This window comes from Schistocerca serialis, chromosome 1, assembly GCF_023864345.2.
Source record: "Schistocerca serialis cubense isolate TAMUIC-IGC-003099 chromosome 1, iqSchSeri2.2, whole genome shotgun sequence".
Taxonomy (NCBI): Eukaryota; Metazoa; Arthropoda; class Insecta; order Orthoptera; family Acrididae; genus Schistocerca; species Schistocerca serialis.
The window spans coordinates 415,538,849-415,566,490 of NC_064638.1; the positions used below are offsets into that span (position 1 = coordinate 415,538,849).

The 27,642-nt window shown below is 44.9% G+C and overlaps 1 protein-coding gene across 1 annotated transcript in view; it reads right to left on the reverse strand.

The window, feature by feature from the left end:
• LOC126475848 (uncharacterized) overlaps positions 1-27,642 on the reverse strand; it is a 364,609-nt gene that overhangs the window by 165,602 nt on the left and 171,365 nt on the right. The window contains exon 4 of the mRNA XM_050103500.1: positions 8,224-8,351. Coding sequence (XP_049959457.1) covers positions 8,224-8,351 — 128 coding nt within the window. The remainder of the gene's footprint in view (positions 1-8,223; positions 8,352-27,642) is intronic.

Sequence of the window (27,642 nt, forward strand, 5' to 3'; positions counted from 1 at the left end):
GCCGGGCCGGGCGGCTTCTTGGCATGCCCGCGCTACGCCAGAGGAACGGCGGAGTTGGCGCAGCGTAATCCACGGCCGGGCCGAGTTTGGCTCATTAATCCGGCGCGCGCGGCTTATCCGGCGACCGCTCATCCCCAAGTAGCGCCAACTCGCAAGGCGAAGGAGCGCGCCAAGTTGCCGGCTGGCGGACGCTCGTTTGCAGGCGCCCATTCAGGGATCACGGCCGCAACTAAAACTATTCCGGCCGCAGCGCCGCCACGGTCCCACTTCCGCAGTCGTCGCCGGCGACGCCGCCCCTGCCTCCGCCGCCGCTCCGCCTCAACGCAGACTGCAGACTTCATCTGCGGCCGCCAGCGACCCTTCCCTCGCTACGGGACCGCCTTCGTTATCTCCAGCAGTTCTCAATGGGGTCGGATGCGTTCGACACGAATGCTACGAAACTCTGCGCAACGTGAGGACGGATCTATCTATATTCTGCATCTTCAGCAAATTAGCACAGGCAGTGGGGCAGAGGTAGCCCGATAGCAGTGTCACTCGCCCTTCTCCTTTCCCATTTACACTAGTTACTCGAAAGTTATCATCAGGCTCATAGTCCGAAATATAATATAGTATGCGAGTATCCGGTGTTACTCGAATGTATATTTGTTCCAGTCTTCCTTTAGTTCACATCCTCCTTCCCTCTCTCTCTGTACATTTCTATCACACCTCTCTCTGTCCACCTTCTCCACCCCCATTCTGTCCATCTTCTCCTCCCTCTCTCTAACCATCTCCTGCTCCCCCTCACCCTGTTCATCTCCTCCCCTTTCCTTCATGTGTCCATTTCTTCCTTTCCAATTTCCTTCTCTTACCTTTCTCTATCTACTTCCTCCTCCCCCTCTGTCTGTTCATCTCCTCGTCTTCATCTCTCTGCCTGTCTCTTCCTCCCCCCGTCTCTGTCCATCTCTTCCTCTTTCCTCCCCATCCTATCCGTGCCCGTCTCCTCCTTCAGCCTCGTTGTCTGTCCACCTCCTCGTCCTCCCTTCTCTCTTCACGTTATCCCGCTCTCCCCAATAGGAAGCTGGTAGTTCTTACCCCTACAGTATTTCCTTCTAGACTGTAACTTAAATGTGTACCAAATTTGTTAGAAATCGTTCCAACGCTTTAGGATGAGCTTTTTACCCCTGGCGTTGCTCGCGCTCGCACATGTCAAACATATTGTCACTCATATTTAACACATTTCACGTGTATCTGGAAATATATACCACCCGTATGTCCAGCGAAGGTCGCCCTGCATTTTCAATTTCAAGCAGTTTAATGTTCATGACGTTGTATCGTCTGAAGCACGTCCTGTACAATGATATAATTTAGCTGGTACATCCAGTGGTAAATGTGCCTACTGTCTGCGAAAAGGATTGCGAATAGAGTTAGTGGCAAAGAAATAATAAGTTAAAACGTAATGCATGATACAACAGCCTTTTCTCGCATTTCAGTACACTATTGGCCATTAAAATTGCCACACCACGAAGATGACGTGCTATTAATTTAAATTTAACCGACAGGAAGAAGATGCTGTGATATGCAAATGATTAGCTTCTCAGAGTATTCACACAAGGTTGGCGCCGGTGGCGACACCTACAACGTGCAGACATGAGGAAAGTTTCCAACCGATTTCTCATACACAAACAGCAGTTGACCAGCGTTGCCTGATGAAACGTTGTTGTGATGCCTCGTGTAAGAAGGAGAAATGCGTACCATCACGTTTCCGACTTTGATAAAGGTCTGATTGTAGCCTATCGCGATTGTGGTTTATAGTATCGCGACATTGCTGCTCGCGGTGGTTGAGATCCAAAGACTGTTAGCAGACTATGGAATCGGTGGGTTCAGGAGGGTAATACGGAACGCCGTGCTGTGTCCCAACGGCCTCGTATCACTAGCAATCGAGATGACAGGCATCTTATCGGCATGGCTGTAACGGATCGTGTAGCCACGTCTCAATCCCTGAGTCAACAGATGGGGACGTTTGCAAGACAACAACCATCTGCACGAACAGTTAGACGACGTTTGCAGCAACATGGACTATCAGCTCGGAGACCATGGCTGCTCTTTCCCTTGACGCTGCATCACAGACAGGAGCGCCTGCGATGGTGTACTCAACGTCGAACTTGGGTGCACGAAAGGCAAAACGTCATTTTTTCGGACGAATTCAGGTTCTGTTTACAGCATCATGATGGTCGCATCCGTGTTTGGCGACATCGCGGTGAACGCACATTGGAAGCGTGTATTCGTCATCGCACATACTGGCGTATCACCCGGCGTGATGGTATGGGGTGCCATTGGTTAGACGTCTCGGTCACTTCTTGTTCGCATTGACGGCACTTTGAACAGTGTACGTTACATTTCAGATGTGCTACGACCCGTGGCTCTACCCTTCATTCGATCCCTGCGAAACCCTACATTTCAGCAGGATAATGCACGACCGCATATTGCAGGTCGTGTACGGGCCTTTCTGGATACAGAAAATGTTCGACTGCTGCCTTGGCCAGCACATTCTCGAGATCTCTCACCAACTGAAAACGTCTGGTCAATGGAGGCCGAGCAACTGGCTCGTCACAATAAAAAAAATGGTTCAAATGGCTCTGAGCACTATGGGACTTAACATTGGTGGTCATCAGTCCCCTAGAACTTAGAACTACTTAAACCTAACTAACCTAAGGACATCACACACATTCATGCCCGAGAAAGGATTCGAACCTGCGACCGTAGCAGTCGCGCGATTCTCTTGACGCCACTTGGAGCTTTAAATAAACAGATAATTCATTACTGAATGATAGATTATCGTCTGAAATTCATGACTGTACACAATAAAGTCGTCAGGCAACAGTGTGCTCAACAACAGTATTCAGCTAACACCGCTGCTTTTTGTACGAACGACTTCTCATAGTACATCTGTCTTCTTCTGCGGCCTAGATAGAGGAATTATTGGATGGTCCCTAGTATCATCTAACAGTTGCCGCATTCGATATTTCTCTTCCGCCTGTCCACCTGCTTTTACCACTACCTTCTGTGGTTTTACCAGAAAACTAAGATCTACGCGCCTCACTATGGAATGAGTGATAGTATAAGAATCCTCACTTCTTTGTCTTCTGTCACTAGAACAACGCTGAACAATTTCTATTTTTTTCCATAAAAAGATATAAATGTTTGTTTTCCTAGTATATTTTTACTGTTTACTATAGGTGAGAAAATACCGATTACCCCAAAATTAGAAGCTGACACTGAAATTTTAATTTACGTAATGCAAACAAACAGTGACGTATAACATGAAAGTTCCCGGTCGGCTTCCGTAGTTCGCAATATGTTAAGTGTTGCAGAGCTGTACACGAGACCCTGTATAGATATCACAAGCAGAACAGCTACATACATGCTGTAGGCCGTAAAAGCAGAGTAGCTTTTGGAAGGACGACGGTTCGAATTCCCGTCCGGCCATACTAATCAGCTTTTCCGTAAATCGCCTAAGGCAAATGTCGGCATGGTTTCTTTGAAAGACCACAGTCGATTTCCTCCCCCATCCTTCGTTAATCCGAGTTTGGGTTCCGTTTCTAATGACCTCGTTGTCGACGGTACATTAGAGAGTAATTTTCGTTCCTTCCAAAATGCGGGCAAAGGCCGCTGCACGGAGAGCAGCGCGCAGTGCTCGCCTGTCTGCAGCCCTGTATCTGGCCTCTGCAGTTTAATTATTACAAAAGACGCAGAACGAAGGAGTAAATGTGACATTCGTTTTTAGTTGTTTCGTTCCGTCTGTTGAGACATTCACTCATTTTTAAAATCTGTGCAGTTCCTAAGATTTGGTTTTGCTTTCGAAGTACTGAACATATTGATTTCTTCAATTGAGTATTATACCATGCTTTTGATGCCCAATTTAAGGTATCACTGTCAGAAAAGTGAACATACGTGGGATATTAGAGTAGTACTATCAAGGTTTGCAAGTAAACCATTTTTGCCTCTGACAATACAACACCCTTAATATTAACTCGCTGCCATTACTATCTTCGTCATTGTTCTCTGTAACGCTATCCTCTTCATATAAACTGCGTCTTTTCATCTCTGCATCACATCCTTCGAAGAATGGAGTTACAATAAAAGGAAAACCAGTTTATAACATATAGCCCTACGTAGGGTGTTTCGAAGTCTTTGCATCAAATATCTAGGGGTGATAGATCACATCAGGATGAATAACTTCCGTTAGAGACGGAATATTCGCAGACGCTGCCAGGAGACGCTAGGCATCCTTTAGTTTTCGCCGGTCCCGGGACGACAAGATTACACCTATCCTGGTATGATGTATACTATCGACCCCAGTAAATTAATAAAATGATTGTCGATAAGAAAACCTTAAGGATGAGTGTCTCTAAGAGGAGAAAGGTATTTTAGATGCGAATCAGTAACTTTAATTTTACCAGGCCTGTCCCCTTTCAAACGGAGCATATGATTGAATTATAGGCAACACTCAGAGCATACGCATGCTGCACAGTGCATACACCTTGCGCCTCTCAGGTGCATAACCAATACAAGAGGACGCCCAGGGTCGCCGAGAAGCGTCAGCGAACAATTTGTTTCTAACAAAAGTTATTCCCCAGGAGGTGATCTATCACCTGTAGACGTTTGATGCAAAGACTTTGAAACACTCTGTATATACACTGAAGCGTCAAAGAAACTGTGTAGGCACGCGTATTCAAATACAGATATATATAAACACGCAGAATACGGCGCTGCGGTCGGCAACCCCTATATAAGACAACAACTCTCTGGCCCAGTTGTTAACTGTGTTACTACTGCTACAATGGGAGGTTATCAAGATTTAAGTGAGTTTGAATGTGGTGTTATAGTCGGCGCACGAGTGATGGGACACAGCACCTCAGAGATAGCGATGATGTGGGGGATTTTTCCATACGACCGTTTCACGAGTGTACCATGCATATCAGGAATCCGATAAAACATCAAATCTAAGACATCGCTGCGGCCGGAAAATGATCCTGCAAGAAAGGGACTAACGACTACTGAAGAGAATCGTTCAGCGTGATGGAGGTGCAACCCTTCCGCAAATTGCTGCAGATTTCAATTCTGGGCCATCAACAAGCGTCAGCGTGTGAACCAATCAACGGAACATCATCGATATGGGCTTTCGAAGCCGAAGGCCCGCTCGTACACCCTTAGTGACCGCACGACACAAAGCTTTACGCCTGGCCTGGGCCCGTCAACTCCAACGTTGGACTGTTGATGACTGGAAACATGTTGTTGGTCGGATGAGTCTCGTTTCAAATTGTATAAAGCGGATGGACGTGTACGAGTATGGAAACAACCTCGTGAATCCATGGACCCTGCGTGTCAGCAGGGGACTGTTCAAGATGGTAGAGGCTCTAATTGTTTGTTAATTTTGTTTTAGGGCGCAAAAACAACTGAGGTCATACGCGCCCAGGTCAAAATATGTGGTGTGGGGCTTGTGCAGTTGGGGTGATATGGTACCTCTGATACGTTTAGATACGACTCTGACAGGTGACACGTACGCAAGCATCCTGTCTGATCACCTGCACGCATTCATGTCCATTGTGCATTTCGACGGACTTGGGCAATTCCAGCAGGACAAGGCGACACCCCACACGTTAAGAATTGCTACAGACTGGCTCCAGGAACTCTCTTCTAAGTTTAAGCACTTCCGCTGGCCATCAAACTCCCCAGACATGAACATTATCGACCATATATGGGATGTCTTGCAACGTGCTGCTCAGAAGAGAACTCCACCCCTTCGTACTCTTACGGATGTTTGGACAGCTCTCCAACATCCATGGTGTCAGTTCCCTGCAGCACTACTTCAACATTAGTCGAGTCCATGCCACGTCGTTCTGCGGCACTTCTGCGTTCTCGAGGACCCTACACGATATTAGGTAGGTGTACCAGTTTCTTTGGCTCTTCAGTGTATATGGTCCTTAAAAACGCTTCAGCGGAAATGCGCCATTTTTAGAATAATAGCTTATATGAAATCTTACTTAGCTAGTAGTCAAAGAGATGTTGCTCCTTATGCCTCACCGTTCATATGATCACAAACTTGACGAAATGCTCAATCAGCTCTATAAGCTGTATGTATGCAGAGCTCAGTGCATAGTATTTCGTGTCCTTACAACGATACTCAACTGAACACTAATTACAAACGATACTGGTGAGGAAAACACACTGCGAAATATGACAGTACATAGTACGGGCGTAGCCAACGTGACAGAAAAATTGCAGTTGCATGCCATTCACGTCAGCTAGGTTCAGGCTCTCTATTTTAAATGCAGCTTTCTATCTAAGTGTCAGATGTGCTAGCGAGTTCCAACAGACATAACGTCTTGGCGTGAGTACTTCTTTTTTTTTCTTTTTTTCTTATTATTTCCTACCAATCCTTATAGCCATTAGGTTTTCGACTAGTTCGATTACATTCTCCATCTCTTCCTGTACTGTGCCAATATTTTTATCACTCCACACCTACTGCACCTAAGTCTTCGATAACCTTGTTTAGACGTCCAATTTTCCCCTACCCTTTCCATTTTTTCTCTCCGTGTGTACCACCAGTGTTCCGTTGATTATTCCTGAGTGCCTTAGCACATCTCCCGTTATCCAGCACCTTCTTCTCGTAGACTTTCCAATATATATTTCTTCCTTCCTTTGTCTATTCTTACACCACCCATATAGCACCACATCTGTACGCCTAATTATTAACATTCTTCTGTAGCATAACGTTTCACAGGTTTCATGTTTCTTTTCTGGTTTCCCACGGTCCACTTCTCCCTTCCTTAACACACTGTTCTCTGAAAGTTCAGTTTCAGAAACATTCCTTCATTTCTGTGACAATATTTTGTACCAGTATAGCAATTTTGCTGAAGACAGTTTTCTTTGCATATTCAACGACTTTCCGTGTCCCCCTTCCCTCGAATATCTTTTGCAAGCTTAATTTCAAAATAACCAATTTCTGTCTTTCTTTAGTTAGCTGTTCACTAATTCTTACCATTAGTAAGTCACTACTTTCTGTTTCTTGCTCTCCATTTCCACCTATTTCGTATTCTATATCATTCTTCGCCATAAATTTTTGCTGTCCTTATAGCAGGTGATATCTTCCTCACTTTCGGTTACAGTAACTCCTAATAAAGTCGCATGCTGCATTAATTAACACTCAGAAGTGATAGTAGTTAAAACTATAGCAGTCACTGGCGAGAAGATTAAGTTTGCAACGAACTCTAATGTAGTGGATGGGTTGTCCATCCATTACTCCGATTTTAGTTGCACAGGGATCAAGTGTTTAAAGTCGAACCTGAACTTGTGCAGCACGCCATAACGTAGGAAAGAAAAAAATTGTTCAACTATCTGGGTTTGAACAGCAAACCATTGGATTTCTAGTCTTGGCATACGCTTGCTAAGTCATCGAACATCAATGAAGCTAAGATTCAGTAAACCATGGTGCGGATTTTGATGTCTCTTACAAGTGAGTTAGTATACCTTGTAATTACTCTGGACAACATGCCGACCTTTAAAAGCAAATACAAACATTTCACAAGATGGACAGTAAAACTAGATCAATACAAAGGAAGACAAACGAGACCACTTTACACCGGTTAGCAAGTTAACAAGAAAAATAAAAATTAATTATTAAACATAAAATTAAGCTGGCTAATTGCAAGGCTTTAGAGGAAGTATAGAACACGTGATGTAATCCGTAAGAGCTTGTTCCCCGCTGAAATACAAAGGGCGGTAAACTGAAAACGAGACAGATGGAAAAAATAAGTAGATTGTTTATTATTTCGAATGTAATCGGCATAACTGTTAAAACATTTATCCCACTGTGCGACGAACTTTCTCTGGGAAATCATACAGCCTCCATACAGTCCCAATCTCTCAGCATGCGATTTTCATACTTTTGGTGCCACATTCATGACCATCGATTTGCTTCGGACGAAGAGGTACACACAAACTTCCATCTGTCTCGTTTTCATTTGGCTGCACCTTGTACAAAAGAATGGTGCAAAAGAATTCAGAAGTAGTAATACCACTAGTAGTAGTGTCGTAGTAGTAGTGGTAGTAACAGATGGAGGAAGAGGAGATGAGGATAAAGCAAGTGCTATGATGTATAAGTGTGAAGGAAAGAAAAAAATGCTACTTGTCGCTGTCTGGGTTATGTTTTCACGTAGAGTATATCAGGAAAAATGATCTTACGTGGTATCCAGACGAACATCGTTGCTTGGTAAGCGCACAGCATGTCCAGTGCCCCTCCAACACCGCTGAACAGGCTGGCGTGCTCACTGCAGCTTCTGGGAACTGCTTCCTGAACTGCCTCCCGCCAACTGTACAAAACCATTGCACAGATTTAGAAAACTCGTAAAGGAAAAAATATACAGTACAGAAAATTTTTTTAGTTCAATTCCAGAAATTTATGGTTTACTACACAGACGTGAAAAAATTGCAACATCAACAAATAATTAATGTAGAGTAATCAATTCGGGAATACACTTGTCCAGGTAACATACACACATCAAAAAAAGTTTTACATCACAGTAGCTCCAAGAACTCCTAAAGATAGACGTTGACTGTGGATATTGTATCACAGACACAGTCCCTTTGACTGATCATAGATGTCACTAAACCTGCCCAAAGAAGTAAACAACTATGCATGAGCAGCGCTTATTAGACTGACGGGGTCCGACAGCCGATCAGTTCCAGTCCTTCCACCACGAAGGAGCTACACGGCTCGTGTTGTATGTAGTTCAACCATGCCTAGACGGTCAGTACCGCGGTTCGATCGCGTCCGCATTGTTACTTTGACCCAGCAAGGGCTATCAAAAAGGGCAGTGTTCAGGCGTCTCGGAGTGAACCAAAGCGATGCTTTTCGGACATGGAGGAGATACAGAGAGACAGGAACAGTCGATGGCATGCCTCGCTCAGGCCGCCCAATGGCAGTGGATGAGCGCTACCTACCGATTATGGCTCGGAGGAGCAACGCCACCATGTTGAATAATGCTTTTCGTGCAGTCACAGGACGTCGTGTTACGACTCAAACTGCGCGCAGTAGGCTGCATGATGTGCAACTTTACTACCGGCGTCCATGGCGAGGTCCATCTTTGCAACCACGACGCCATGCAGTGCGGTACAGATGGGCCCAACAACATGCCGAATGGACCGCTCAGGATTGGCATCACGTTCTCTTCACCGATGAGTGTCGCATGTGCCTCCAACCAGACATTCATTGGAGACGTGTTTGGAGGCAACCCAATGATGCTGAACGCCTCAGACACATTGTCCAGCGAGTGCAGCAATGTGGAGGTTCCCTGCTATTTTATGGTGGCATTATGTGGGGCCGACGTATGCCGCTGGTGGTCATGGAAGGCGCCGTAATTGCTGTACGATACGTGAATGCCATCCTCCGACCGATAGTGCAACCATATCAGCAGCATATTGGCAAGACATTCGTTTTCATGGACGACAATTCGCGCCCCCATCGTGCACATCTTGGAGGCAACCCAATGAGGCTGAACGCCTTAGGCACACAGTCCAGCGAGTGCAGCAAGGTGGAAGATAACGACATGACTCGACTAGAGTGACCAGCATGTTCTCCAGACAAGAACCCTATCGATCATGCCTGGGGTAGATTGGAAAAGGCTGTTTATGGACGACGTGACCCACCAACTACTCTGAGGGATCTAAGCCGAATCGCCGTTGAGGAGTGGGACAATCTGGACCAACAGTGCTTTGGTGAACTTGTGGATAGTATGCCATGACGAATACAGGCATGGATCAATGCAAGTGCACGTGCTACTGGGTATTAGAGGTGCCAGTGTTTACAGCAATCCGTACCATCACCTCTGTAGGTCTCGCTGTATGGCGATAAAACATGCGATGTGTGGTTTTCATGAGTAATAAAAAGATCGGAAATGATGTTTATGTCGATCTGTATTCCAATTTTCTGTACAGGTTCCGGAGCTCTATGATCCGAGGTGATGCAAAATTTTTTTCGATTTGTGTATTTGAGTGATTACCATTGCAAGACCACATGTTAATGTAAGTGGGTGATAAGCCATTGGAAATGTGAAATGCTTCTACGTTAATAACCTGTATAACTGCCAGAATGCAAGCGTGTAAAAGCGCATGCATTGTGTTGTACAAGTGCTGGATGCCGGTTCGTGAGAGTTGGAGTTCCATACCGTTGCACTTGATCAGTCAATACAGGGACGTTTAAATCTGTGTATGGATGACGCTGGAATTGTCGTCCAATGAGGTCCCGTATGTGTGCCACTGAAAATGAATGTAGTGGTCTAGCAGGCCAAGGCAACATTTCGACATTGTAGAGCATGTTGGGTTACCAAAGCGTTAAGTGCGTGTTATCCTGTTTGGAAACACCCCTTGGATGGCTGTCCTTGAATGACAGTTCAACAGGTCGAGTCATCAGACTGTCGTACAACTTTGCAGTCAGGATGCGTGGGATGACTAAGAGAGTGCTCATGCTGTTATGCGAAATCGCACTCCAGACCATAAATCCAGGAGTCGGTCCAGTGTGTCTATCACGCAGACGGGTTGCTTGCAAGCCCTCAACTGGCGTCCTTATAACTAACATATGGCCATCACTGGCACCGAGGCAGAACCAGCTATCATGAGAAAACACAACAGACTCCATCTTCCTCTCTAATGAGGCTCTTGCTTGACACCGTTGAAGTAGCAAATGGCGGTGGTTTGGTGTCAGTGAAATGCTCGCTTCAGAGCTCGTGGCTCGGTCTTGTCCTTGAAGTAACCGATCTGTAACAGTTCCCTGTATCACTGTGGTGCCAACTGCTACTCAGATTACTGCTGTAGATGCAATACTTTGTGCCAGAGCCATACTCCAAACATGATGGTCTCCCCTCTTGGTAGCGCCAGGTGGCCGTCCAGAACCCCTTCCGACCGTACATTCTCGTAACCACTCCCTCCAGTCATCTACAGTGGCTACATTTCTGCCAAGTCTTTCTGAAATATCTTAGAAGAAATATCCAACTTCTTGTAGCGCTATTACACGATCTCAAATTTTGATTATGGCATCTTTGTCTCACTACGTTCAATCTCGTAGGTAACTAACGCCCAAGACCGTTACAGCATCTTTCAGATGTAGAAATACTCCTACCAACTTTATGTAACACAGCTCCTTTCTGGTGTTGCGTTTTTTTCCGCCAGTGTACATAAATAGATTTCGAAGGGTAACAATATGCTGCCTTACGTGAGTGAGTAACTTGCATGTAAACATAAAAATTTACAACATATAATATTCAGGCAATTTTCATGTAAGAAAATATGCAGAAAGACAATATTCTGGCTTGCGTCTCTTCTAAGGAAATATAAAGAAACCGAAGTTCTTAACATCAATATCGTAAAATGTACCGAAGTAGTGTACAGAAATTCCTTGAAACACTAATATTTGAAAACGTGAAGCAGACACGTCACCTCTGCTACCAAGTAAGAACCACCTGAAAACGAACAGTAGAGAGTTTCGCAAAAGAATGCAGAGAAAAAAGTTGCACTCAATCCTCAGATTACATCCTTAAGAATTCGCAATAATGCTTCTATCGTTTTCTGCACTGAACGAGCCTTAGATCATACGTATCGAAAATAATTCATGTTTTATGTTAGTTTCAGTAATGACACACATACCGACAGTAAAATTACTGGAAAACCTTAAATACGTGTGTGCAAAAACACCTTAATTGACAATTAATTCAAAATACAAATCAACTGAAGACAGATATTTTTCGTAAGGCAGTATGCTAGTGTGATTCACGGGAACAACGACCACATCTAAATATGTTACTTTCTGAGTTAGAAGTGAAAAACAAATTTTCATTTTTTTATGATAATAATTTCGGTACATCATTTCAATGGATAAATCAGAAATCTGCGTACGTATTACTATCAAAGCACATCGTTCTTTGATCTTCTGACACTATAATTCCATGTATCATCAGAGAATATAGACAAGTTATATGAAGAACTGCGTCTACGTAATACGAGAAAAGTAGTTTAGCGCAGTGATGTTACACAATTTTCGTATCCCTGACGCAGGCAGTTGTAACGTCCACACAGTTTGTCTTAGTAATCATCTGCAGAGAGTGCTGCAATACGCTAAAATCTAAATCATACCTCTGTAATAAGATCCAAACCCTGGCCTTGGTGCAACAAACGTGAGTTTTACTGAACCGTAGTGTTTTCCAGCACGAATACTATGACGGACTCGCTTACTGCAATGGTTTGTAAGAGAATAAGAATTCGAGACACAAAAGAAAAAAAAAAACTTAGGAGATACTGACGTCAGAAGGAAGTACAAACATAGTCGCAGCTGACTTGTCTGTTAATAAGATGTTAACAGAGTACACAATTTGGAGCGCCTGTGGACACACTACCAGTTAGTGTGATAATCGACTGAAAAGAACAGCGACTCTTTAATGGGTCGGACGAGAAACAGACGCCCGCATCTCGTGGTCGTGCGGTAGTGTTCTCGCTTCCCACGCCCGGGTTCCCGGGTTCGATTCCCGGCGGGGTCAGGGATTTTCTCTGCATCGTAATGGCTGGCTGTTGTGTGATGTCCTTAGGTTAGTTAGGTTTAAGTAGTTCTAAGTTCTAGGGGACTGATGACCATAGATGTTAAGTCCCATAGTGCTCAGAGCCATTTGAACCATTTGAGAAACAGACGCTCTACTCCTTGGAGTACAGAATGAAAAGTACAAAAGAAAAAATGGCTCAAATGGCTCTGAGCACTATGGGACTTAACTTCTGAGGACATCAGTCCCCTAGAACTTAGAACTACTTAAACCTAACTAACCTAAGGACATCACACACATCCATGCCCGAGGCAGGATTCGAACCTGCGACTTTAGCGGTCGCGCGGTTCCAGACTGTAGCGCCTAGAACCGCTCGGCCACTCCGGCCGGCTGTGCAAAAGAAGTAGCATTGTTCACGCAAGTGTGATCAACACTCCTGGGTCAATCGTCAACGATAAAAATGATACAAATTAGTTACTTTTTGCACAAATGGAAACGGGCTTTGTATCACCGACTAGTGGAAAGACACAATGAGATGCCATACACCTGTTGCATACAGCAACAATCACCCACTTGCAGAGTGAACATTAAAACAACTGACTAACTGCAGGGACGGATTCATTACTGGAAAAGAAGGAAAAAAGTCTTATGAACATGTGTCTCGAAATGTGTCGCTGCCGAGGTAGATCGCGTTGACGAATGAGTTCCTCTGACCACGTGCCGTGACGCAGCGTACCGTAAATAGCAGAATGGTTCGGTATTCATGGCGGTAACAATCCGAGACGGTATTTGTGTACGGCCAAGTAGATGGAAAGGCCGAGAAGCAGCACGGCTATACCAAAACAAGTACCCCCACAGACACCAACCACATCACACAACATTTCATGCCCTTTCTGGGCGCCTGTGTGACCATGGGTCCTGTCAGACAGACGAACGTGCAACGAGGCGGTGGACTGTGCATACACCATATTTTCAGGATCGGGTTATACAGGATACTGAGACAAACCCTAGTACAAGTTCGAAATCCTGTGTACGCTCAAACCGCCGTCTCCCTGCACTTTCTTCTGTCCGAAAGGACCCATGACCTCACAAACTCCCGGAAAGGGCTCGAAATGTTGTGTGGTGTGGTTGGTGTCTGTGGGGGTACTTGTTTTGGTATAGCCGTGCTGCCTCTCGACCGTTTCAGTCTGCTAGGCCGTATACAAACCATCTCGCTTGTTCCAGACATGAATACCCGACCATTGTATTGACTACAGGGCGATGCATCAGTGACACAGCCTGCATTGCGTAAGGAAGACAAGCCACACAGCCTGAAACATAAAAGGAACACTCGGTACGTAGTCAGAGGAACTGTCGTAGGTCAGCGCCATCTACCGTGGCCACGTCGCATACCCGGACACATGTTCATAGGACCTTTTTCCCTCTATTTCCAGTCAGGAATCCGTCCCTGCAGTTTTTCGGGTCTGTTAATGTTCAGCCTGTGAAAAGAAAAGCGTACTGAGCCATACGCCTCCCATAGGCACAACTCACTTCTACATTACAGTCTTACATTTCGTTTCTGCCCTAGCAGTTGCCTGTAGGGCAATTAAATCTCTGAAACTTGCACAAGTCGAGCCAGAACTATCGCTAGTAGGCTGGGCTTCATTGGTTAGTTGTTTGAGTTAAAGGGACCAAACTGCGAAGTCGTCAGTCCCTTAACTATAACTAGTACTTATCTGAAATTTGTAAGCGCTCCGGTCGCGGAAACTTCTAGACCATCACTTTCATTCTCGACATGAGCTAGTGAACAATTAAATAACTATCACAATCTCACTATATGTCCTCCATTCAAATGTCTCCAAAAACTGCGGGTAAAAATAGTACGTTTCAAAGCAACATCTTTCCTTTATCGTGACCGTCAGCTGATGAAAGGAAGGCCTGGTAATTTAGTGCTGTATCTAGTCCCCGAAGTTCATCTGGCGAGGTAGGCAAGTAAAGCCTCAAGGGACAATAGGTGGAGGCTGGATGCTGTCAGACTCTGTAGTGATCAAAACCAAAGGCTCAACTGGAAGGAGGGAAAACCACAGATTCTCTCCTTATACATAAATTATTTACTAGCCACAGTGAGTGGCATCCTAGGATTGTTTAGTAACGAAGCTCTTCCCTAAGCGACAGTATTACCTCTTGGTACTTGTAAAGAAATTTACATGACTTATGTAATATTTTCACAAAGTGTAAAGTCGGATTACTATAACCAGATTGTTTATAATTAAACAGGTTAATGTAACAACTAATCTTCATTGTTGTGTAGATCCTCGCTATTACAGCTTGCCTAGAGGTACGTATGTTGGCAACGTTAGCTACTCAGGTCAGCGGCGTCCTCCCCATACCATGAAAATTAGTGTGTGTGTGTGTGTGTGTGTGTGTGTGTGTGTGTGTGTGTGTGTGTATTTTAATGGTTTCCTTCACTTGTTATAGGTGTTACATTACACTTTCTTGCAACTTCTTGACTAGCACCTAAGAATTTGGAAGCGCAAAGTCGTTCTAAGGCCAAAATTCGATAGTACTCGAAAGTATACAGAGACGTGAAAGTAAGGTTGTAACGGGGCGTTGCGTCCACATTCAAAAGGTGCAGAAATGTCCAGGAAACGAAAACAGGACTCGCTTTAAAAAAGATGACTTTCTCTCCTTCATACACTGATAACTGTGATTCAGTTCTATTACCTCCATCGTACGTTTTGAACTGCTCCAACTTTTAGGCGCACTGCGTTCATGGAGAGCTGAGTGACGTTAGGTGTGTCTGTGTTATTTTAAGTTATGCCTCGGATGTATTAGATGTATACATTAGGCTATATGGCGCGTGATTAATGCACTGAAGTACCTAACTGTGTTTGTGTTTTCTGTTTCATGTCAAAGAAGAGAGAGCAGAGGTGACCAGCGTCGTAGGCTTCCTTTCACAACGGGACTGATAACACCGACCACTGAGAACCTACTAGCTGTCGGCAGGCTCTCAGCTCTCAGGAGAAGATGCCGCTAGACTCGCCTGCGTCACTGCGGTGTTCAAGAAAATAAAAAGATGTTATTTTAAATGCATCACATATCGTGAGACTGTCTACGCCTATCTGCCAAACTGTGCAGTCTTATCCTCCAAGTTACTGCATTCGCAGCTCTGAATCATTACATTCAATTACAGTAGAAAATTTTGTTGTATGTTGTGTGCGATGAACTGCGGAAAAACGCAACAAAGTTGATTCTTGAGATTATTTTTTATTCTGTAAGATGAGTGAAAAATACGTTGAAAAATTTTAAAATTTATCGGGGAAAGGGTCATAAGAATCTCTCTTTCCAAGAATTAATCCCGACTTGAGGGATCTGCTGTTATGGTTAGCCGGATTTGGCGCGTTAATTTGAAGGCGTGGCCGGATGTTGACTTTCAAGGATGACAGAGAAGGATAAATGGTAGTGATCCTTGTACCGGAAACGAGTGAGCCGAAAGTTGTAAGCGAAAATCATTCTGATACCTCTGATAGTGGATTATACATATTGGTACTGTTGTTGTTAATGTTGTAGGGTAAGCAATTTTCATAGGTGGTAGACTGGACCTAAACAAGAAAAAATGTCTAGTAAACATGGGGTTTAAAATGCATACCTTAAGAGCTATGAACATTTGTTAAATAGAGATGTGTTTCACAGTAGCGAAGATGAGCAAATGTTCATTACTCCTCAGGCATCCGTTCTAGAGCTCATGTTTACTGGGACATTTCTGCATGTTTTAGTCCGTACTACCACCTGCGAAAGTTGCCTACCCTACAGTCTTAGCAACAACAGTACTAGTACATGTATTCCACTGTTAAAGGTATCAGAATAGTTCTCGCTAGTAACTTTCGACTCTTTCGTTTCCAGACCAGAGACCCTTACCTCAAATTGATACATTCATCCTTCTCTGTTATCACTGAATGTTTGTAACATCACAATGTATACAGGGTGTCCCATTTATCTTGACCGCCTTAAATAACTGTTTGTCCAGATGCAAATTACAAAATGTTTCAAGCAAATGTTCTTCGGCTGTCAGGGGGACATCAGTCAGCATGATTTCCTTCGTTGTAGCTCTATTTTTTACAAAGATGTGAACATCAGTATGACTTTTATAAATAGCACCCTGTATTTTTTATTCGGTAATTCGTTTCCTCTCCTAAAAACCTATTCAAAAATTGATCACAGTGTACCATTTACTGAAAAACAACGTTATTAATTACAAAACACAACATTGACACCCTGTATTTTTTACTCGGTAATTAATTTCCTGTCCTAAATACCTCTTGAAAAATTTATCACAGTGTAGCATTCACTGAAACATAACGTTATTAATTACACAACACAACACTGACTTTGAGCCCGGGATCACAAACTCGTCCACTTGCTCGTGTTGTCAGCAAACAAATGAAAACCAAGTAAAAATATAACACAAAATTGACTTTGACTCTCCTGTACAATTGCCCAGGAGTAGAACATTCAAAAGTGCTCAAAGTGGTGACCCTTGACACCGATACATTGGTGTATACATTGAATGAAAGAATTATTTACTGCTTCCAGTGTTGTCTGCTGAAGAGAATTACAAGCAAGCACGATACGTTCCTGCATGTCCTCTGGAGTTGTTGCAGTATCGCGATGGACAACGTCTTTAATGCATTCAAAGAAAAAAGTCCAGAGGATTTAAATCAGGAGACCTAGCAGGCCAAGTAACTGTTCCTCCTCGACCAATCCATCTGGCAGGATACCTTCGGTTCAGAACACGACGTGCAAGCAAGGCATTATGTGCTGGACATGTAAAGTTCTATGTACTGACTTGGCAGAAAATCCTAAGAAATTTTGGTCTTATGTCAAAGCGGTAGGTGGATCAAAACAAAGTGTCCAGACACTCTGTGACCAAAATGGTACTGAAACAGAGGATGACAGACTAAAGGCCGAAATACTAAATGTCTTTTTCCAAAGTTGTTTCACAGAGGAAGATTGCACTGTAGTTCCTTCTCTGGATTGTCGCACAGATGACAAAATGGTAGATATCGAAATAGACGACAGAGGCATAGAGAAACAATTAAAATCGCTCAAAAGAGGAAAGGCCTCTGGACCTGATGGGATACCAGTTCAATTTTACACAGAGTACGCGAAGGAACTTGCCCCCCTTCTTGCAGCGGTGTACCGTAGGTCTCTAGAAGAGCGTAGCGTTCCAAAGGATTGGAAAAGGGCACAGGTCATCCCCGTTTTCAAGAAGGGACGTCGAGCAGATGTGCAGAACTATAGACCTATATCTCTAACGTCGATCAGTTGTAGAATTTTGGAACACGTATTGTGTTCGAGTATAATGACTTTTCTGGAGAGTAGAAATCTACTCTGTAGGAATCGGCATCGGTTTCGAAAAAGACGATCGTGTGAAACCCAGCTCACGCTATTCGTCCAAGTGACTCACAGGGCCATAGACACGGGTTCCCAGGTAGATGCCGTGTTTCTTGACTTCCGCAAGGCGTTCGATACAGTTCCCCTTAGTCGTTTAATGAACAAAGTAAGAGCATATGGACTATCAGACCAATTGTGTGATTGGATTGAGGAGGTCCTAGATAACAGGACGCAGCATGTCATTCTCAATGAAGAGAAGTCTTCCGAAGTAAGAGTGATTTCAGTTGTGCCGCAGGGGAGTGTCATAGGACCGTTGCTATTCACAATATACATAAATGACCTTGTGGATGACATCGGAAGTTCACTGAGGCTTTTTGCAGATGATGCTGTGGTGTATCGAGAGGTTTTAACAATGGAAAATTGTACTGAAATGCAGGAGGATCTGCAGCGAATTGACGCATGGTGCAGGGAATGGCAATTGAATCTCAATGTAGACAAGTGTAATGTGCTGCGAATACACAGAAAGATAGATCCTTTATCAAAATAGCAGGTCAGCAACTGGAAGCAGTTAATACCATAAATTATCTGGGAGTACGCATTAGGAGTGATTTAAAATGGAATGATCATATAATGTTGATCGTCGGTAAAGCAGATGCCAGACTGAGATTCATTGGAAGAATCCTAAGGAAATGCAATCCGAAAACAAAGGAAGTAGGTTACAGTACGCTTGTTCGCCCACTGCTTGAATACTGCTCAGCAGTGTGGGATCCGTACCAGATAGGGTTGATAGAAGATATAGAGAAGATCCAACGGAGAGCAGCGCGGTTCGTTACAGGATCATTTAGTAATCGCGAAAGCGTTACGGAGATGATAGATAAACTCCACTGGAAGACTCTGCAGGAGAGACGCTCAGTAGCTCGGTACGGGCTTTTGTCAAAGTTTCGAGAACATACCTTCACCGAAGAGTCAAGCAGTATATTGCTCCCTCCTACGTATATCTCGCGAAGAGACCATGAGGATAAAATCAGAGAGATTTGAGCCCACACAGAGGCATACCGACAATCCTTTTTTCCACGAACAATACGAGACTGGAATAGAAGGGAGAACCGATAGAGGTACTCAAGGTACCCTCCGCCACACACTGTCAGGTGGCTTGCGGAGTATGGATGTAGATGTAGATGTAGACATCCACCGTGTTGATACCACATAAGCATTGTAGTTCTTAGTGGCACTTCATCCAGAAGAGGAGGAAGAATGTGTCTAAGGAAGTTGGTATATGCTGTGCCATTTAGACTACCAGTGATGAAATAAGGGCCAATAATTGTAGTACCAAGCATCCCACACCAGACGTTAACTCTATATTGACGATGATGTTCCATCTGTCTAAGTCATCGCGGATTGTCGCTGGACCAATAATGCATATTCCTTGTAGTTACCTGTCGTTTGTTTGAGAAGGAACGGTCATCGTTAAATATGGAGAAGAAGTTCGGGTTGGAGAGGATTTGCTGCTGTACCCACTGACAGAACAGTACACATTTCAGGAAATCATTCCCATGTAATTCTTGATGTAGGTGTACATGGTAAGGACGGAACCGATGACGTGTAAGAATACGATGTACACTGGTTTTAGGAATGCCGATCTCGTGTTCAAGCTATCGTGTGCACACATGTGGATTCATAGCAACGGAAGCGAGAACAGTAACTTTGGCAGCTTCGTCTATGCGAGTGCTACGACGATGGCGTTGTCGTGGGTTGAAATTTGTCGTTTCCTGAAGCGTCGCAACGAGACGAGAAAACATCCGTCGGGAAGGTGGGTTCTTGTCAGGATATCGCACTCTGTACAGTTCCGCTGCTTGTGTAGCATTTCGCCTACCGTCATCGTCAACAACAACAACAATAAATGAAACGTTATGTCAATGCAGTTTGTAGGAAGGACAGCTTTTACTGTATGCCTACTCTAGACAACAGTATCCAAAGGACTAATCTACTGTACTAAATGTACTCGTACACAAGAAAACAGTTTTGCAATTACTGTTCTGTTAACTTCCATTCCCCATAGATGAGTAGCTTTTCTACCTTCTCTTCGTTGGAGTGCATTCTACTCACAGAAATCTTCAAATGACGATGGTTGACGGTATGACGGATGTGCATTCTACTTATGTTTACATTTGTCCTCTGTCAACGTCAGCACGTGGATGTGTTCCATTACCCCGAGTACCTGCACTAAGCGCTGGGACCGTCAATGTCAATGTTGTGTTATGTAATTAATAACGTTTTGTTTCAGTGAATGGTACACTGTGATACATTTCTGAATAGGTCCTTAGGAGAGGAAATTAATTACCGAATAAAAAATACATGGTGCCATTTAAAAAAGGCACACCGTTGTTCATATCTTTGTAAAAAAAAAAAAAAAAAAAAAAAAAAAACAAAGCTACAACGAAGGCAATCATGCTGGCTGGTGTCCCCCTGACGGCTAAAGGACATTTGCTTGAAACATTTTGTAATTTGCATCTGGACAAACAGTTATTTAGGGTGGTCAAGATAAATGGTTCGAGTCCTCCCTCGGGCATGGGTGTGTGTGTTTGTCCTTAGGATAATTTAGGTTTAGTAGTGTGTAAGCTTAGGGACTCATGACCTTAGTAGTTAAGTCGCATAAGATTCCACACACATTTGAACATTGAAGATAAATGCTTATAGACGCCGGCGCCTATAGCATCGACGCTCTGTAGAGTCGTTGGATGACGACTACAACCTCCAGAAGTATGTAACATGAATTGTCAAACATGCTGTACATATTTTACGTAGATTCCTCAAAAAAAATTAAGTGTCAGCATGATTCCCTCAAATAAAGTCAAACGCTAGTTCTTTTCCGCATCGTTCTTCAAATGGCTCTGAGCACTATGGGACTTAACATCTGAGATCATCAGTCCCCTAGAACTTAGAACTACTTAAACCTAACTAACCTAAGGACATCACACACATCCATGCCCTGAGGCAGGATTCGAACCTGCGACCGTGACGGTCGCGCGGTTCCAGCTGAAGCGCCTAGAACCGCACGGCCACTGCGGCCGACCGCACCGTTCTTGATTTAAGATGGTAGTGGTCCTTCCCAAGCGCTAGAAACTAATTTTGTTTTTGCACCCTGCCGTTAAGCCGCCACCCAGACGAGTTGGCTCCGAAACATCGGGGCTCGCGCGTAGCTTTCTGGCACATTAGTGCTGACACGCAGTTCGATGAGCCTGGTGGTCCTTTCCCACAGGCGGGCTCGCGGGCGCGGATGCTGCGCGCAGCTGCGTGGCGGGACGGACTGGTTTCCGGGAGCGGGTCCGGACCTTGATCCGGCGTCTCTTCAAAAGGAGAACCAGGGGCAGCCGGGGCAGCAACGGCGCGGCGCGACGCGACGGGCAGGTCTCGCCCGGCCCGCATCTGCGACCGCGCGGCCGCCTCTTCCGCTGTGGCCGCGACCTGCGCACAGCACTCCACGGCGAGCCGACACGGCCCAGCAGCCTTCTGCGATACAGCAGACCGCGTTCATCTACTGGCACTCTCTGCCTTTGCGGCGCGTCAACTGTCGGAGTCCCTAGCTGTTCTATTAACCATGGAGCATTGTCAAATGAAACATCTTCCCACTGATGTTTGCAATAAATTTATACTGAGGTGGTAAAAGTGTTTGGGTACCTCCTAATATCGTGTCGGACCTTCTTTCGCTCGGGGTCGTGCACGAACTCTACGTGGCATGAAAATGTTGGAATTCCCTGACCTTTGATCTGTTGTACACAAGTAGTTATAGGGTGACTTACAGTTTGCCCGCTGGCCGAAGTGGCCGTGCGGTTAAAGGCGCTGCAGTCTGGAACCGCAACACCGCTACGGTCGCAGGTTCGAATCCTGCCTCGGGCATGGATGTTTGTGATGTCCTTAGGTTAGTTAGGTTTAACTAGTTCTACGTTCTAGGGGACTAATGACCTCAGCAGTTGAGTCCCATAGTGTTCAGAGCCATTTGAACCATTTGAACAGTTAGCCGGCCCGGGTGGCCGAGCGCTTCTAGGCGCTTAAGTCTGGAACCGCTGGACCGCTTCGGTTACAGGTTCCAATCCTACCTCGGGCATGGATGTGTGTGGTGTCATCAGGTTAGTTACCTTTAAGCACACTACTCGAAATTAAAATTGCTACACCACGAAGACAATGTGCTACAGACACGAAATTTAACCGACAGGAAGAAGATGCTGTGATATGCAAATCATTAGCTTTTCACAGCATTCACACAAGGCTGGCGCCGGTGGCGACACCTACAACGTGCTGACATGAGGAAAGTTCCCAACCGATTTCTCATACACAAACAGCAGTTGACCGGGGCTGCCTGGTGAAACGTTGTTGTGATGCCTCGTGTAAGGAGGAGAAATGCGTGCCATCACGTTTCCGACTTTGATAAAGATCGGATTGTAGCCTATCACGATTGCGGTTTATCGTACCGCGACATCGCTGCTCGCGTTGGTCGAGATCAAATGACTGTTAGCAGAATATGGAATCGGTGGGTTCAGGAGGGCAATACGGAACGCCGTGCTGGATCCGAAAGGCCTCGTATCACTAGCAATCGAGATGACAGGCATCTTATCCGCATGGCTGTAAAGGATCGTGCAGCCACGTCTCGATCCCTGAGTCAACAGATGGGGACGTTTGCAAGACAAAAACCATCTGCACGAACAGTTCGACGACGTTTGCAGCAGCATGGACTATCAGCTCGCAGACCATGGCTGCGGTTACCCTTGACGCTGCATCACGGTCAGAGCGCCTGCGATGGTGTACTCATCGACGAACCTGGGTGCACGAATGGCAAAACGTCATTTTTTCGGATGAATCAAGGTTTTGTTTGCAGCATCGTGATGGTCGTATCCGTGTTTGGCGACATCACGGTGAACGCACGTTCGAAGAGTGTATTCATCATCGCCATACTGGCATATTACACGGCGTGATGGTATGGGGTGCCATTGGTTACACGTCTCGGTCACCTCTTGTTCGAATTGACGGCACTATGAACATTGGACGTTACATTTCAGATGTCTTACGACCCGTGGCTCTACCCTTCATTCGATCCCTGAGAAAACCCTACATTTCAGCAGGATAATGCACGACCGCATGTTTCAGGTCCTGTACGGGCCTTTCTGGATACAGAAAATGTTCGACTGCTGCCCTAGCCAGCACATTCTCCAGTTCTGTCACGAGCAGCTGACTCGTCACAATACGCCAGTCACTACTCTTGATGAACTGTGGTATCGTGTTGAAGCTGCATGGGCAGCTGTTCCTGCACACTCCATTCAAGCTCTGTTTGACTGAATGCCCAGGCGTATCTAGGCCGTTATTACGGCCAGAGGTGCTTGTTCTGTGCACTGATTTCTCAGGATCTATGCACCCAAATTGCGTGAAAATGTTATCACATGTCAGTTCAGGTATAATACATTTGTCCAATGAATACCCGTTTATCATCTGCATTACTTCTTGGTGTAGCAATTTTAATGGCCAGTAGTGTAGGTCTAAGTTCTAGGGCACTGATGACCTCAGAAGTTAAGTCCCATAGTGCTCAGAGCCATTTGAACCATTTGACCTACTGTTTAACTTGGACTCTCACGTCAACAGATACTGTGAGAGGTGAAAGAAGGGTATACATCAGGTGACAAAAGCCGTGGGATACGTTCCAATTTCGTGTCGGACCTCCTTTTGCCCTGCATAGTGCATTAATTGGACGTGGCATGAAAATGTCTTTGGAAGTCCCCTGTATAAATGCTGAGCCATGCTGCCTCCACAGCCCTCCATAATTGCGAAATTATTCCTGGTGCAGAATTTTGTGCTCGAACTGACCCATAAATGTTGGATAGAATTCATGTCGGACGACCCGGGTGGCCAGATCATTCGCTAAAATTGTCCAGAATGTTCTTCAAACCAATCGCGAGCAGTTGTGGCCCACTGATATGGTGCATTGTCATCCATAAAAATTCCATCGTCGCTAGGGACATTACGTCCATGAATGGCTGCAAACGGTCTCGAAGTAGACGAAACCAAGGAGCCCAGCCCATTCCACACAAACACAGCTCACGCTATTATGGAATCACCACAAGCTTGCACAGTGCCTTCTTGACAACTTGTGCGATGGTTTCGTGGGGTCTGCGCCACATTCGAACCCCACTATCAGCTCTTACCAACTGAAATGGGAGCTCATCGGACTAGACCACGGTTTTCCAAATCGTCTTGGGTCCAGCCGATTTGGTCGCGAGCACAGGAGAGGCGGTGCAAGCGAAGTCGTGCTGATAGCAAGAAACTGACGTCAGACGTCTGCTGCCACAGCCCAATAACGCTAAATTTCGCCGCACAGCCCCAACGGTCACGTTCGTCGTACATCCTACATTGATTTCGGCGGTTATTTCAAGCAGTGTAGCTTGTCTGTTAGCACCGACAACTCTACACAAACGCCGATGCTCCCTGTCGTTTATGGAAGGCCATCGCCCACTGCGTTGTCCCTCGTGAGGTATTGCCTAAAATATGGTATTGTCGTTACTCTCTTCATATTGACGATCTCGGAATATTGAATTCCCTAACTATTTCCGAAATGGAATGTCTCATGCGTCCAGCTCCAACTTCCACTCCGCGTTCAAAGTCTATTAACTCCCTTAGTGCAAATGACAGCCTTCCCCAATGCATTACCCTTTTATACCTCGTGTGGGCGATACAACCGCCATCTGTCTCTGTGCATATCACTATCCCATGACTTTTGTCACATCAGAGCATGTATCTGCTTCCAGGTATAAGTGTGCCTTAGGTAAAATTGCAATCTAGAGAGGGATTAACGACGCCTAATTCATCATGCCGGACAATTGTTAAGCATATTCTTAGTTCGAATACAATATATTTCTTTGAGAGAGGAAATCTTCTACCCACAAGCCAACACCTGTTTAGAAAGTGCCGCTTGCGCGCAAAGAAGTTTGCCATTTTTTTGCACGATATCGTACGAACCGTGGATGAAGGAAAACAGACAGATTTGATATTCCTAGATTTCCACAGACAGATTTCATATACCTAGACTTCCAGAAAGAGTGACACAGTGCCACACTAGAGAGTTTTAACGAAGATCCGAGCATACGGAATAGGTTCCCACATATGTGAGTGGTTCGAAGACTTTAAATTAATAAAATACAGTCTGTTGCCCTCTATGGCGAGTGTGCGAGTGTTCATGGAAGACAACTGTATCGCCAGGAGTGCCTCAAGGGAAGTGTTCAAAATGGTTCAAATGGCTCTGAGCACTATGGGACTTAACATCTGAGGTCATCAGTCCCCTAGAACTTAGAACTACTTAAACCTGACTAACCTAGGGACATCACACACATCCATGCTCGAGGCAGGATTCGAACCTGCGACCGTAGCGGTCGCGCGATTCCAGACTGAAGCGCCTACAACCGCTCGACCACAACGGCCGGCCAAGGGAAGTGTGAAAGGATGGCTCTTGTTTTCTGTGTGCGTCAACGATCTGACTTGTAGCGTGAACAACTGTCTACGGCTGTTTGCTGATGACTTTGTGGTGTACGGGAAAGGGTGGTGTTTGAGTGACTGTAGGAACATACAGGATCAGTTGGATGGATTGCTGTTCGGTGTCATGAATGACAGCTTGCTATAAATGTCGGAAAATGTAAACTAATGCACATGAGTACAATAACATTTTTGTAATGTTCTAATACGATATTGCTGGTGTGCTGCTTGACAGTCAAGTCGATTAAATATCTAGGGGTAATGTTACAAAGCGATATGGAATGGAATCGAACGAACCTGTAACACCGGTGATACGGTCGGCGGGTCGTCGATATCAGCTTATTGTGAGAATTCTCGGAAAGAGTAGCTCTCCTTTAAAGGAAAACGGCGTGCCAGACACTTGTACAACCCATTATTGAGTTTCGAGTGTCTGGGATCCTCATCACGTCAGAATAAAGACATCAAAGCAATTCAGAGGCGTGCTGTTAGATTTGTAATCGGTAGGTTCGATCAAACGCGACCATTACGGAAATCCTCCGTGACCTCAAATGGGAATACCTGGAAGAAAGACGTTCTTTTCGTGAAACACTGCTCAGAATAATTAGAGAACCGGCATTTCCTATGAACTGCGGAACGATCCAACTGCCACATATATAGCCTACATCTCACGTAAGACCTGCGAAGATAAAGAGAAATCAAGTTCGTACGAAAGCATGTAGACACTCGATTTTCCCTCCCACCATTTGCGAATGGATCAGAAAAAGTAGTGACTAGTATCGGTGAAAGTGGCTCTGACACGTATATGTAGATGTAGATATGCTGTTATCGTGTTGTTTAGTACAGATGCTAATGAGGTTGTGCACTTCAAAACATACAAGACACAAATGTTGTTTAGTGAAATACCTCGTATGTCTCACGCATTGTACGCTAATATGATGTTGAGCTCACTAACGAGGTTTGCTTTGAATATGGTATCAGGTCATATATATAGCCTGAGGCCTCGTCAAGAGACTTCGCCTTAGTAAACAATGCCGCAAGGTGATGAGGAAAAAGATTGGCTAACGAAGAGATAAAATGGGATTTATGTTTACTGAGCGGCATCACAACTTTCAGTCATTACAATGTGTTTGAATTCTCAGTATATTCTGTTTGAAGAACTCTATTCAATCATGATGAATGATGGTGGCAGAAAAGGTGAAAGTGGTGGGAACACTATTTGAGGTGTTGCAGACCACGACACTAGCACAATTCTAGAATGATGGCATACTCGTAATAAATTAGGCTTGATCTTCACATGAAGTTATATACAGAAATAAAGGAGATCCTAAATCACAGTGACTGGTCAGGGATTTACTCCGTGTCCCTCCCCAGACCCAACACACCACGTGACATAACTACACACCCTGCCTCCTCCACCCAACAGCGCAAGTTGCTTAGTAAGTTAGAGTTAAATGTTCGTGAAGTTTGTGTCAAGAAAATACTACAAACTTGTCTCCTTAAATCTTCGTTAGTAGTATAAGATTCGAATGAGAGGACTGACTGATGACTGAATCTCTTTTAACAATTCAAGAATTTCGACATTTCTTTCTGAACCATACAGTATTCTATTAAACGAACAAGCATTTTTGATCCTTTTTTTGTGGTTTTAGGGCGCACAACAACAATGGTCATTAGCGCCCAGACTAAGTTAGGAATGCACTGCGAGGCACAAGGTTGAAACAGCAACTGAAAGGGACAACACTATAATAGACATATTAACAGGCATAGGATTAAAAAAAAACAGCATAATCAAATGTCCTTAGACAGGTTTGTCAAGTGGATAAAACGAAGAACGCGAGCAGCTGCTCCTGGGTCATCTGCTGAAATGGCATCCAGAGTACATGGCAGGCCAAGATCAACGCGCAGTGTACTAAAATTTCAACAGGACGTTAAAATGTGGCGTACCGTCAGCAGCTGCCCACATGGGCAGAACGGCGCCGGCGTAGCCGTCAGCAGATGGCTATGGCTGAACCGGCAGTGTCCAATTCGTAACCGGGCCAAAACGACCTCCTCCCGTCGAGAAGGGCGTGAAGAGGTCGTCCAAGCCGTGGGAAGAGGTTTCAAGGCCCGAAGCTTGTAGTCCGTGAGTGTAGCCCAATCGGCATGCCACAGCGATAAAAGGCGCTGACAAATGACACTGCTACAATCAGATGAA